Source organism: Triticum urartu, chromosome 5A (genome assembly GCF_056163025.1).
Source record: "Triticum urartu cultivar PI428250 chromosome 5A, HENAU_Tu73, whole genome shotgun sequence".
Classification (NCBI taxonomy): domain Eukaryota; kingdom Viridiplantae; phylum Streptophyta; class Magnoliopsida; order Poales; family Poaceae; genus Triticum; species Triticum urartu.
In genome coordinates, this window is record NC_141877.1 from 488,581,568 (window position 1) to 488,595,830 (window position 14,263).

Here is a 14,263-nt window from a genome sequence, read left to right on the forward strand (position 1 = left end):
AACTTTCCGGTTTGCCTGACGGATTTTTTGTGAAGGCAAGGTTTCTGAATCGGAAGAGAGAATAATTACCTCTGCAACATCCGCGTGGCTGGCTTCAGCATCATCCTGACAAATATCATCATCAATAAGATGCATGAAAAATAAACCAAGTGAGTCAAGATCTACCTCAAAGTCCGGATTATCCGCATCATTATCAGGGGCCGGATTAGAAGATGTCGTGGTTCTTTTCCTGGAGGTAGTCTTCTTCACAGTTTTAGTCTTTTGCCGAGTTGTTCTTTCCGGTTTGGCTGGTTTTTCTGGTTTTTCCTGCGGAAGTTTTCTGCTCCAAAACGGATCATCGCCCTGATTACACAGACACTGATATTAAACAATGACCAGACATATCAATAAGCAGATTCAGCAAAGAGAAAAATCAAAGTCTTACAGATGGCGGTTTATTGGTGGCGCAGAAGGGAAGCAGGCCGGTTTTAGCACAGACATGTTCCGGTTCATTCAGCATCTTATTCACAGCCTCTGTGATTTCTTCATCAGAGAGCTGGATTTTCGAATGTCGCAGCGGGTCATCGACACTGTCAGTGTACTCGCACATCAAACCGGAGCGCAGACTAAGGGGCAGTATGCTCCATGATATCCAACAGCGAGCAAGGTCAACCCCTGTTAAACCGTTGGCCATAAAGGCTCTGAGCTTTGACAGTTGGGGAGCATATTTGCTTCTCTCCTGGGTAGACAATCTTTGAGGAAAAGGGTGTGTATTGCTGAGCCGCTCCGGACGAAAGCTAGGCAAGGCATTCTCACCAGCAGGGGAGGTATCTTTGCAGTAGAACCATGTCTGATTCCATTCTTTAGGGTGGCTATGCAGCTTGGCATGAGGGTATGTGACCTCTTTCCTCTTCTGAATTGCCACACCACCCAACTCCGTGTTAGAGCCATCAGTAAATTCAGTACGGCGGTTTAAATGGAAAAGGTCTCTGAATAATTCCACTGTGGGCTCCTCTTGAAAGAACACTTCACAGAGCACTTGAAAGTGACACATGTTTGTCACAGAGTTGGGGCCAGTATCTTGAGGATGGAGTTAGAATCGGCTAAAACATCCCGGTAAAATTTAGAACCGGGCGGTTTAAAGCCCCGGGCTAAATGATCTATGAACACAACAACTTCTCCTTCTCGAGGTGTGGGAGGGCATTCTTTGCCAGAAGCCCTCCAATGGATGGTATCTTTGCTGCCTAAAGCGCCAATCAGGACTAAACCGTCCAGTTCAGCCTCTGTGACGTGAGAAGGAACCCAATTGCACTCATACACTTGCTTGGCCATGAGGAAATCTACAAGGTAGAAGATCCCGGTTCAAAAATGCATTGATCAAAATACATTGGTATGTGTAATGTTAAACCGGAGACATATCTATCTAACGCAGAGTCTATGAAGCAACAACATCTGGCGGTTCAACTAGGGGACTAATGATATATACCGGGTTGGAAAAAAATTTCTACAAGGTTAAACCGCCTGATCTACACATGAAGACTGCTGAGGTAGCGGATGGCTAAGTATACAGAAACAGATTTCACATGTTTTCTCTACGACGATGGATCTAAAGCCAGTTCAGAAAAGAGGAAAAATATTCAAAAGCTTAAAGCAGAACAGTATTGATTCAATGAGCAGAAAAATATGTGAGATCTAAGGCCTTGAGCACGAAACTACAGGCGGATGCTAAAAGCTACTGCTAATTAGAGCGGGGTTTCACAGATCTATCCAGAAGTCTGGGTACGAGTATGAACAGTTGATGGGGCACCGCAAGAGCATGAAACCCTAGAACAGATCTAGATCGAGGAAAGCAGAGGATTTACCGGAGCTGAGGGAGACGCGGAAGATCGCCGCGATTTTCTAGTGCGTTCAGGTTGATGCAGCAGCCCAAGACGGTGCAGAGGTCAATGGTAACGGCGGAGCTCCGAAGCTGGCGACGCGAGGAAGACGAAGAGAAAGGGGACGAAGGGGAAAAAAGAAGTAACCCTTCGGTCCTATTTATAAGGCAAGAGACATGTGTCAGGCGCGGGAATCAAGGGACCGTAAATCTAGGAAGCAGAGCTGTCGCCTCGGTTATCGCGGATCTATTAAACAAAGAAGATATCATGAATGTTGTCTTTATGATGACGTCATGCCGGTTTACAGCAGCCAGAGAAGGTGACATCACGGTGGTTCAACAACTACAAGAAGATGTGGAAGACGAAGATTTTTTGCTAAGGATTGACATGAACCCGTGCAAATCAATCTGGGGCCTAATGTTGGGGATATTACTACTGGGCGTAAATCGGCCTACCTGGGCCGGGTTAACTTCATCAGTAGTTCAAAGGTGTTAAAGCCCAAAGAGGCAGATGAGGGCCCAAGGCATGTAGTCGGTTTAAGACCTGTAACTATAAACCGGCTTAATATGTATACTTGTATTGTAAGTTAGGAATAAGGAGAGGCCAATCCGGATACGAGTAAGAACCGGCGTTGGGGCTCTGTGGACCGACGGGTGTCACCCGTGTATATAAGGGGACGACCCGGCGGCGGTTCAGGGACAGACAACAACTCGAGACATAGGCGAAGCTTGTTTGCTCCCTAGTCATCGAAACCCCATCAATTCCATCACAACTAGACGTAGGCTTTTACCTTCATCGAAGGGGCCGAACTAGTATAAACTCTCTTGCATCCTTGCTCCGCTTTAACCCCTTCAAGCTAACCCGTAGCAATGGCTCCACGACTAAGTCCTTTCTCTAGTACATCTACCGTGACAAAACCACGACAGATACAGCCAACGATAGGTGCTGGGGCGGAAGCAGCATAGTCACGCCCAAAAAAAATGAAAGAGAAAACAAAAAAGAAACAAATGCGAACAACGACGGATTAACGAAAACGATAAAGACCCACAACCGCTGCGCCCACCGGAGACCTCCACCACACTCCGAGCACTCCGGACCACCGCATACCAAGCAACACCTTCAAGAAGGACCGCAACGCCGACGACGCTGGTGCCCGGACAAGTCCTGGGGTTTCCCCCGGTATGTAGAGGATTGCGGGGGAAGGGGCAAACCCGACGCCCTTCAGGAAGGCATGGCGACGCCCACAGACGTCACCGCGTTGGTGCCGGACAAGCCGACACGGATTTCTCCAGACCACCAACCACCCACGACTCCAGACGATCCATCGTGCGCCACCAAACACGCCGCCCACCAACATGCGCCACCACGGCCGTGCAGTTCCCATCGCCGTTTCACCGTGGCAAACGAAGCGAGACCGGCGGGAACAGAGAAGGCAACCGGGAACGAGGGGCGGCAACAACAGCAGCCACGCAGGAGGAGACAACCTCCACCGCCCGTGGCGGGAACCGACCGGACGTAGCAACAGGGGCAAACCAGGCAACCGCGGCCAAATCGACCGGGGGAAAGGGAAGGTGGAGAAGTGGCCCATGGCCACGACCGGCGTTATGCCGGCTCCAGCTCTCCCGCGAAACCATGTTTCGCCCCCGCACCGAAGGCCCAGATAGGCCGGCTGAGCCCGAGACGGGCTCGTGAAGCCCTCGTCACCGCGCTGCAGTATACGAGCCGCCGTCGCCGCTACCCCCCGCACAAGTCACCCCGCCGTCCGCCGGAGACGCCGCAGAGGAGTTCCGGCCAGGCCTGCCCAGACCCAGATGGGGCCCAAAAAGGCCCAGATCTGGGTCGGGAGGGCATCACCACCAGCCACTGCAACGCCCCGCCGCCAAGCAGCAGCGCCGCCACCACCTCGCCACCCGGCACCGCGCCACCCAAGGAGCCGCGCCGCTGCCGGGTCCGCTGCCGCCGAAGCACGCCGCCGCCAGCCACCCGAGCCGTGGCGCTGCGCGGGGGGAAAGGACGGGGCCGCCGCCGCCGGCACCACCCGAGCAAGGCCCGGTGGTCCAGGCAGGCGGCGGCGGGAGGGGGAGAAGGGGGGAGGCGCTGGGGAGGGCGGGGAGGCGACACGGGGGTACGGTGGAGGAGGGGAGGGAGAAGGGAGGTGGACGGGGTCGGGGAGGGCTAGCGGCGGCGGGCGCCGGCCGCGGCCGCGGCTACCCGCGACGGGGGAGCCGGCGGTGGCGCGGGCGGAACCCTAGGGAGGGGGAGCCCCTCCGTCCGGCCTTTTCCAAGTATAATGTTTATTAGGAAAGACGAGATAGACTAGGATTTGTTCCGGCTTGTCTTGTCCATTAGTGACTTCACTGAAAATTCCCATGCCACTGTGTTGCAAGGTTATTACAGACATGGGTGTTTATCTCTGCATTGAGCATAGAAGAATCTGAAAAAATAAGGGGCTTGGGGGAGGAAGAATAGAGTTAGTTGAGGGACTACGGCTAGGAGTATTTTGTCCTAAAATATTGGAGATAGGGGTCCCTTCTTCTAAACAAAAAAAAAAGCAGGTGTCTATGGAGTTAACTGAATTTAGTTTCAGTGAAGTTTTCAGTACAGTACAAATATTCGGCTAGGAGTATTACCACAAGCACAGGCAGTACAAATATTACTAGAATTTGCTCCGAATTTTGACAGTAAGAATAAGAACGAAAATAGAATTTGCTAGCAACTCCAGTAGCTTTACCAAAAAATTGAGCATGGCATCTACAGGTTACAAAAACTTGAGCATCAGGGTACAAAAGATTGAGCATCTTCTCTGCTTTTATAAAGCATCAGGATACAATTCAGTCTTTATGTGGTATTGCACATACCGGAGGATGCACACCGGGATGTCGCCGCTGAGCATGGTGCCGTTGTGGTACATGAGGCGATCGCTGGGATCCGGCTCGTACAGCTCCATGAGCCTCCTGGCTCCCATTGGTCGATCTGTGTGGACCGGCTTCGTAGACAAGGTTGACAGCGAGGTGGACGAGGTTGATGGCAAGGTAGACAAGGTTGACGACCGGCAGGGCCAGCTCTGGTTTGCCACCATCGTGGAAGGACGCGTCAGTTGGGGAGCAGATCACACAAAAAAAATTGAGCCTTCTCCTCGCTGGGGAAGCAACGCGGCAAAGGAAGGGGAAGCAACGCGGCAGAGGCGCACAATTTGCGGAGGGGGTTTTCGGAAAATTGCCACAGTGACATCCTTTCTCGGACGGAGGAAGTATAAGCTTAGGCTCTATCAGCATAACAATCAAGCAAGAAGAATCTTATCATGATACTCATTGCACCGTGAGAGGTCCTAAAACAACGGCACAACAACTCTTATTATGTGTTCTCTCTCAAAAAAATCTCTTATTATGTGCAGTCCTACCCAATAGGTTAGTTTCCACATCAGTCCAACACAACCATTGCCCCAACGTCGATTGATTATTGCCTAAAGTTTAGCTTAATTTCTCATTGATCGTGAAAATAAACTAAAATTCTCCTCAACATGACCCGTAACCTGTGCTGTCATTGACCTTGAGTCATGAATAATCTAATACTCCCTCCGTTCAAAATACTTAGCAGAGAAATGAATGTATTTGAATGTATTTTAGTTACAACTATTTTTATTCACTTTCGCGATAAGTAATTCTGGATGTTGAGAATATGTTTGTATTGATTTATATTAGTCAAGAGCGTACCTTGCACTTGCAGCCACACAATCACTAGTGCTTATGCAAGGATAAGACGTAAGATCAGGAGTGGTGTGCGCGGGCTGCCAAGCGTACGTGTGCTCCACTATATCCCTTAGAAATAATTCCTTGTTTAACATTATCTTAAATTTCGTTTATTTATTTGACACTGAAAACCTATTTATTCCCTATCTAACAATGAGGCTAAATTTTATGTCTTTTATGATACTTTCATTCATTTTGAGTTTAAATGGCACCTGAAAAGACCCTTTTGCCTCTCGTATGGTATGTGTGTGTGTGCGGTGTAGTAGAACATAAACGCAGCATCAGTGCGAGGGCAGTAGCACACACATAGCAACACCCACACACGTACACAAACATATCACGTGAGGGCAAAAAGGTCTTTTCAGATGTCATTTAGGTTAAAATGGACATAATAAGTGTTATAAAAGGTATTAATTTTAGACTCGTTATTAGACAGAAAAGAAATTATTTATCGATGTCAAATAAGACATAAAATTTATACACAGTGTTAAATAAGGAATTCTCTCTATACCTTATACTTCCTGTCCTGATCAACCCAATCTATCAACACGTCAACACGAGGATAACTTGCGTTACCGCGCCGCATGCCTTCTTTATCGTCAATCAACAGCAGTACCACCGGCGCCGCGCACTGATTTCTAACCTAACTTACTAGTGCTAGCCTACTACTACACCAGACAGTCACGGTATACGATGGCTGTTAGGCTACCATCAACATCCACAGGATCAGAGTCATGTGCAGTCACAGGTCAGGAGCCTCCAAATCCTCCTCGTTCGCCTGCCGATTTTATCCAGCTTCTTCATGACAATGGCGAGGAGCTGATGGTGGTACGGGACACCGGCAAGCTGCCCTCCATGGCTCTCTGTAGTTTCACCGCCTCCTGAATGCACACCAGGTTCTCCCCTCTGAAGTGCAAGCCCGTTGCCTCCGTCGTTTTTGTGCAGGTAGAAATTTCTGCCGCCCACTTCGCCGATCTTGTCGTTCTTGTTTAAACCTGTCGGAGAAAATACCCTCAAGGTGTTACTTGTCCACTCGACCGAAGTTGAAATGCTGATTTCATAACTTTTAAATTTTGGGTGAAGAAGTTCGCTGAATGATGTTCATACACTTTTCAGAGTGATCATTTTACAAGTCCTTGCATAGATGATCTAAAAAAAGAAGTCATTACATACAACTAGTACCAAATAAGTTGTCTACATGTTCTGTCAAGAAAAAAGTTGTCTACATCCTAACCCGTAACGATTGGCCTATATTATTGCTGAATCCTTAAAGAATGAAGTGGTGGGAGAAATAAATTTCAAGCAAGACAAAAATGACTAAACCAAACAGCCAGATGCCACCTGAACATAGACTGTTTTTCAGAGACTTGCTACATAACTAACAAAATTATTAAACATCATTAGTAGTTCTTAACATATTCTGAATTACGGATGATTCAGACATCCCAGTACACATGAATGGTGCAGAACTTGCTGTGACAATGACAGCACTTGAAAATGGTTTGCGTCACAAACAACATAATCAAACAACCACATCTTTAGCACCAGAAAACTAGACTAATTAATCCCCATTTGATCGGCAAATTGGCATGGCATATCCATTAAATTAGGTCAAAAACGATGAATGGCTAGCTTACTCTGGAGGGAGAAGTGAGAGTGATGTAGCTGGAAGGAGTCGGCGGAGGCCGGGTCCAGCCGGGGGCTCCTCCCCTCCCGGTGGTACCGCTCCACCACCGCGGCGATGGCGTCCCGGATGCTGGAGCCGAGGCTCACCATCGCCCTCACCGGCCCCGGGCTCCCCTCCACCGTCACGTTCACCACCACCTTGGCCTCCTACATACAGAGAAAAACCATCCAGTTCACCCCGCGAACTAAAATGAATGCGCGCGCCGCGCTCCTCAGTTCACGGACCGTGCCGTACCTCCCAGGGCGTGCGACGATCAGGCAGCAGTAAGGCGGAGGAGGCGGCCGAGCCGTAGAAAGGGGAGTCTGGCGCGAGGACGTCGTAGCAGGTGTGCGGGCGGTCGAGCGGCGGCGGCGGCGGGGAAGGCGGATGGGTCACGGGGTGGACGCGGGCGTCGTCGCGCCACCAGAGCGCCGGCTCGGAGGCGGAGCGCGTGAGCGCCCTCTTCCCGTCGGCCCGCCTCCGCGGCCGCGGCCCCTGCGCCAGCTGCACCGGCAGCCGGAGCCCCCGTCCGGCGCCCTCGCCGCCGCTGCTCCCGCCACGCCGCGACGGCGAGGACGAGGGCCCCGGCCGGGCGCCGGCGATGCGCGGGCGGCTCCTCGTCCTCCCCTGCTGCATCTTCTTTCTCTGGCTGGTCGACGAGACGATCGTGCGCGCGCGCGCGCGTGTGGAGTGAGTGGAGTGCAGTTTGGGGTTTGGACTTTGGAGATTGTTGCGTTGCGCTGGTCGGTGGTGGTGTGTGTCGTCGGGCGGCCGCAACCTCCGGTTTGCCGACACGGCGAGCTTTTTTATGCTTTGACGACTCGGGGATAGGAGAGTTGATGAGAGGAGGAAGCTTCGCGGCGGGTGCTCCACGAGGGTAGACCCGGCGCACGGGACGCTGCAGAGCCTGGGCTCGGCGTGTCGCTGGGGGATAGGGTCATGGCGTGAGCCGGGAGCAGGCAGGGGAGGCAAACCGGAAGGAAACCGGGCGAAGGAAGGCGTTGGATGGATTCTCCGCGTGCGGCGCGGGTGGGCGGCACGAGACGAGACGGTGCAGGGTCGTGCAGGAAGGAGGGGGTTCAGGATTCGTTGCTTGTGGGTGCGAACCAAGATTTGGTCCGGATATAATGTGGGTCGTTTTCGTCTTCGCGGTTTTTTTTTTAGCATCAGTACAGACACAAGCACTCGTATACACACGCATACACTTACCCCTATGAACACACACACGCACACCCTACCCTTATGAGCACCTCTGAGAGACTGAGCCGACATATCATCTTGAGATTTATGAAGGCACCGTAGGCGCCTCGTTGTCGACGGAAACGTCTCCTCCCACTGAAAGCGCATCGCCAAAAATCCTGAAATAAATCCAAAAATAATGCGAGCACCAGGATTTGAACCCTGATGGGTTGGGGATATCACTGTCCACCTAACCATCTCAACCACAGGTTGGTTCGCTTCGTCTTCGCGGTTTGGACGGTGACGGACCCAAACAAAATAAGGGCCCGCGGCGGTCATGCGTCGGTGTGCGTCAAAGTCAACCCATCCATTTTATTTATTTAATCAACAGAAAATAGTTACTACACCATTATCTCAGCACTTTGTCTACCTCTACCACCGGTGTCTACTTACAACTGAAGTACGTCGGTGTGCTTATATTCAACACCCCGCGTCAGTACAATCGCAGACGCCTATGTACATATATACTCACCTCTAACAACGCACGGTCACATGTCCTATCCCTATGAGCATTCTCGAGATACTGAGCCGGCATCGCATCTTAAGATTGACAAAATCATCAAATGCCTCGTGGTCGACGAGAATGTCGCTGATGATGTATCCAACTGTCCATGGCATCATGATAAATTGAAAACAATAATAATTACATTAATTGCAATTGATTTAAAAAAATATTGATTACATTAATTGTAATTTATTCTTGAAGCAACATTAATTTCATTAATTACATTTTATCTTGGAACCAACTTTCATGACATAAATAATCTTCATAATGACATTAATTGCTTTCTCTCCCCTCAAACTATCAAGCCGCGACAAATTCGAAGAATAAGATGGGCGAGAGGTAGCGTCTTCATGAACAAATGAGGATGAAGTCTGTGTCACTTAAATGGATGCCAAAAGTCACCATGATCGAGTAACATCACTTGGTCAAGCCCTCCAATCGGTCGTGGTCGTGCACACGAAGGTAGCACATGGAGCCCGACATGAGGAGCTGGGGTTTTCCTGAGCATCAACCCCGAGACGATGAACCCCAAGTCATGAGGCAAAACTTTATCGCACTAAGAAATTAACACTGAAGGGCATACCACATCTTTTATGTGGAGCAATGAGAGTGCCACTTTGGATATGTAGTCGGCAGTGGCGGAGCTAGCCGAAGATCATTGAGGGGGGGGGAGGGGGGGGGGCGCGAAACAAAAATCTTCAGTGTTTGGGGGGGGATGCTAAAAAAGTCTAATCCAAACCTCCCTAAATAATTTTTATTCAGGAATTGATCAAAGGCTGGGGGGGCAGCGCCCCCCCCCCCCCCCCCCCCCCCCGGGCCCCAACAAAGCTCCGCCATTTGTAGTCGGTGCAAAGTGACATTAGCCATACCAGCACATGGCATAGCTCAGGAATTCAAAGGGCTAAACCTTGGGCAATATTTGTGCATGAAAGGGGAGAGTCATTGGGGTGGGAGACGACTAGGTGAAGCTCCCCAATATATTATTGAACTGGCCGTGCGCTGCAAGATTGCTAGTTTGTTACAGCATCGAGTCATCGAGTGAACGAACTAAGCGTAGTTTAGATAGTTAGTTTTTTGTGATGGAACCAGCTCACTAGGGTTCAAGTTCTAAACTTGACACTTGTGCTCGCTCGGTCTATGGATTGCTCTTTCCTTTCCTGTACAATGGTTGCACTGGTCCGGTTTTAATTATTTATTTTTGGTTTTATATTTTACTTTTTCTTTGGTTTCTTCGGGTTTTTCACTGATTTTCTTCAGTTTTTCTATTTTCTTCATTACAAATTTGGTTTTCTTTTGTTTTTCACCCTTTTCTTTCATTTTTCTTTCTTTCTTCATTATACTTTGGTTTCCATTGTTTATTTCTTTGTTTTCTTCACTTTTTTTATTTTGTTTATTTGTTTTTCTATTCTCTTTTCTGTTCAATACGTGTTAACTTTTTTCAGTATATATTCAATATTTTTTGTATACATCTGATTTTTTTATATGAGTTAAACATTTTTTAAATAAATGATTAACATCTTACACATTGTATTTTTTTCATACATGTTTACATTTTTCAAATAAAATATTAAAATTTGTTAATACATGGTCAACATTTTTTCTGTACACATTATCTTTTTTCAAATGGTTGATTAACATTTTTTGAATATAAGATTAATATTTTTTATTACATGGTCAACATTTTTTCCATACATATTTTTAATTTTAAATGATTGATTAGCATTTTTTTCAAATACAAGATTCACATTTTATGAATACATGGTCAACATTTTTTCTATACAAAATTTTCAAATGCATGATTAACACTTTTCAAAACACAAGATTCATATTTTTTTTCAAATGCTTGATTAACGTTTTCTAAATACATGATAACTTTTTCATACACATTGTATATTTTTTGTATACATGATGAACATTTTTATTTTAACATTTAACATTTTTCAAAAGTTTGGTTAACATTTTTTCATTTTTTCATTTTATATCATTTTTAATTAATTTATTTAGAGCATTTGGAAGTATAAACAAAACAAACAAACAAACAAACCAACAAACAAAAAGCAGAGACTGTGGCCTCCCGCGCGCCTGGGCCGGCCCATCTTGTGCCTCCCCTCTCATGCGGGGCTTCACTCGGTCTCGCTAGAAGCGAGGTATAGCAGCGCCCACTGCACAGGCGAAAGTGCTTGTATCGCATGTACTGATATATAATATGGCTCTCCTACAGTCTCTACAGTACCGGGCCGGACCATTTTTAGCGCGTTCGTGCGTTTGTTCCCTCGCACGTTGTCGCGGGCACATTCGCTTTGCCCGATCGCTCGGTTGATATGTTCTTTTTTTAGTTTTAATTTTCTATTTTAGTTTTCTTTAGTTTTATTTTATTTTCTTCATTTTTATTTGTGTCTTTTCATGGTTTTTATATTTTTTCTTCAGTCTATATTCTTACGAATGTTTTTCTGAAAAAAATACTTTTCCAGAACTTCAAATATATTTTATCCAGTTGTACATTTTTAAATTATATTTGAATCACGTTGTAATTTTCATATAGTTCAAATACATTTTATATACATGTTTCACATTTTTTACGGATAATATAAACAAAATATTTAATTTTTATAATATATATTTCAAAATTGCAAAATATAAACAAATTTGAAGATAAAGTAAGAAAATATGAATAAAAACGGAAGAAAAAAAAAGTAACATGTCGTCAGTAGGTGAGCCATGGCTACTAGGCCGACCCAATACATGCTCCCGTGCAAATGAGCCGTGCTAGGGCTCTCATTGGGTGGCACATAGCCGCGCCGTTGCACAACACCCACAACACTGATGCTATTTTTTGGTTTAAAATCAGCAGCAACCCATGCTGCCCTAATTTGAGATTTCTCAGGTATTCCATTTTAGCTGGGAATTGTCTCGCCTTTATTTAAGTCTCAGATATCTTTGAGTTCAGTGCAGAGCTAATACATTCCAGTGCTACCCTAATGTGTACACGACTTACATAGCTTAATGAGTTCAGTGCAGAGCTAAACCACGTCTTACATAGCTTATCGTGCACCCTTCCCTAGCGATACAATTACCTGACTAATGTGTACACGACGTGACTCGGTCTATCTTATGTCAAAGCAAAGTAAAAGAAAAACTTAAGGTAGCCAAATACAGCCGCCGCCTCGTCTTCCAGGAAAATAAGCTTAGGGCTCCTCTGCCTTCCGTCGACGCCATCGCTGGACCGCCTCGTCTCCGGTGGCCCTGCGGGCATGGAGGCGCGGTGGTTGGTGGAACCTGGCCCTTGTAGGTGGGAGAGGTCTTGCTTCGGTTTTTGGTGGGTTTCTGTCCTGCTTAGCAAAACGAGAGGTGGCAACTCTCTGAGGATGGAGTGAGGATCTTCCTACCTAGCCCTCATTTTAGGGATGCGTCTAGCGTCGTCAGAGGACGTGTGAATGTGTGTCTCTGATAGATCTTGTAGAATTCGATCAGTGGTCTTGGTGGATCTGCTTGGAGCTTGTCTTTGTTTGTGTGTCTACATGTTGTACTCTTTCAATCTATATTTCTCTTCATTGACGGCGGTTGATGTTCTTGTATACTGGTTCTGTAGGGCCCTAGCATGATGACTTTTCAACTGTACACTAGAACAAGTTTGGTCCAGTTGTGGTAAGGGAGGGGCCATGACGGCGACACGTCTTCGGCTCGCTCTAGTGCTTGCGGTCGTCGAGGTTGTTTATGGACATAGCTATAATTTTTGTCATTTTTGCGTTCTTTGTATGTCATAATTAATAGATTGAAAGTTTTTTCATAAAAAAAGTTAGCCGACTATTGACTGGCCTCGTACAATGCAAGACATTTAGGAAGGTGCTTAGTAAAATAAATTGAATTCTCCTTAGCACGAGTGTTCATCCCTACAAAAGGGGTGCATAATCAAGCATCTACCCTATAGAAATGAGCACCGATGCTTAAAGAAAATCCGATTTACTTCTCCAAGCACCTTTCCTAAGCATCTTGCATACTACCGCCGTAAAGAAATACTCCCTTCATTTTTAAACATTACAACAAGTGACTACATATAAAGCAAAATGAGTGAATCTACACTCTAAAATATGTCTATGTTGTATTCCATTTAAAATGTGTAAAAGGACTTATATTTAGAAACGGAGGGAGTACTATTTTGGTTCCAATGAAATGATTATCCAGAAACGGCAAGTGCAAGGCTGCTGCCGACATGCTACTATGGGCTTAACAAAAGCACGAAAAAGAAATACAGAAAAACTCAAAAGCCGGAGCAATTGAGGTCACTCGTGACGACCCGCCGTGCACAAGTGTCATCAAGTGGCCGAGCATCAAGCATCAGGCAGCAGAAAAGCAAAGATATATGCATGCTGTCAGTACTCAGTACTGCCCGCAGTACAGCTCTGAGCTAAAGCACATGATTAGGACGATAAGATCGTGGCGTCCGTCCATAGATTTGCCATGCAAGTGGCCAGGCTCAGCTGTACGTATTGCATTATACAAATGCGTTTGTTCCCACATCATCATCGAGGCTCCGTCAAAATTCCGTTCTCCGCTGTCAACGCGCCCGGCCAAGTTGCAGCAGCAGAGATGCGCTCTTCGGGCAGCACGGGCCGCAGAAAATTATACGGCCACGGCGACCGGATTCTCGGAATATTTTCCAAATGGGGGGAAGATCTGGACCCGTTTGCTTTGCCTGCATCGGCAATATTCTGCGTCGCGATGCTTTGCCACTTTGAGGTGCCATAAATGGGGCACACAGGCCTGGCCGAATGGGGAAAGTCTCCGATTGCCATGTGGAGAGAGAGAGAGAGCATTAGGGAGAGATGCGAAGAAGAAGAAGAAGAAGAAGAAGAAGAAGAGATCTAGTGAGAGGGAGGGGCGTTGCATGGTGGTAATGGCTTCTTCTGGTAGCCAAGGATGACTTGCCTGTGGCTGTGAATGGGATCTCTTTCTCTCTGGTGGATCGGTCTCTCACTACTATGCACATCAGGCAGTCTCCTTGGCTAGCCCGAGTGGCTCTTACCCTTCATGCCAGCCTCTCATCTCTTTTCATACTCAATTCATTCATCACAACCGGGAAATTGTTCCTTGTTTACTTCTTTTTTATGGGAAGATGAGTCATGGCTCCCGATTTCATTAGCGAGACCAGCCAGTTGAAAACCCACAAGATACCGAGCGCCAAACCAGGTAATCACTCACTTGATCAGTTTCACTATTGCCCTTCTATTCTTTGCCTCACTATGCAGCT

At 47.1% G+C, this 14,263-nt stretch overlaps 1 protein-coding gene across 1 annotated transcript; it reads right to left on the reverse strand.

Annotated features, from left to right (window-relative positions):
- Positions 1–6,092: 6,092 nt before the first annotated feature.
- On the reverse strand, positions 6,093–8,249 carry LOC125509985 (PPR containing protein). The gene is made up of 3 exons (XM_048675064.2): positions 7,527–8,249; positions 7,243–7,438; positions 6,093–6,600 (listed from the first exon to the last, which is right to left on the reverse strand). Exons 1-3 carry the CDS (start codon positions 7,905–7,907, stop codon positions 6,338–6,340), a joined length of 840 nt encoding a protein of 279 aa, XP_048531021.1. The 5' UTR covers positions 7,908–8,249; the 3' UTR covers positions 6,093–6,337.
- Positions 8,250–14,263: the final 6,014 nt, after the last annotated feature.

Bases quoted from the DNA above. Each gene is read 5' to 3' on its own strand.
- LOC125509985 (XM_048675064.2), bottom strand. From the start codon at position 7,907: ATGCAGCAGGGGAGGACGAGGAGCCGCCCGCGCATCGCCGGCGCCCGG. The intron at 7,439-7,526 runs GTACGGCACGGT...CTCTGTATGTAG, and splicing joins ATCGTCGCACGCCCTGGGAG to GAGGCCAAGGTGGTGGTGAA. The intron at 6,601-7,242 runs GTAAGCTAGCCA...TTTCTCCGACAG, and splicing joins CTCTCACTTCTCCCTCCAGA to GTTTAAACAAGAACGACAAG.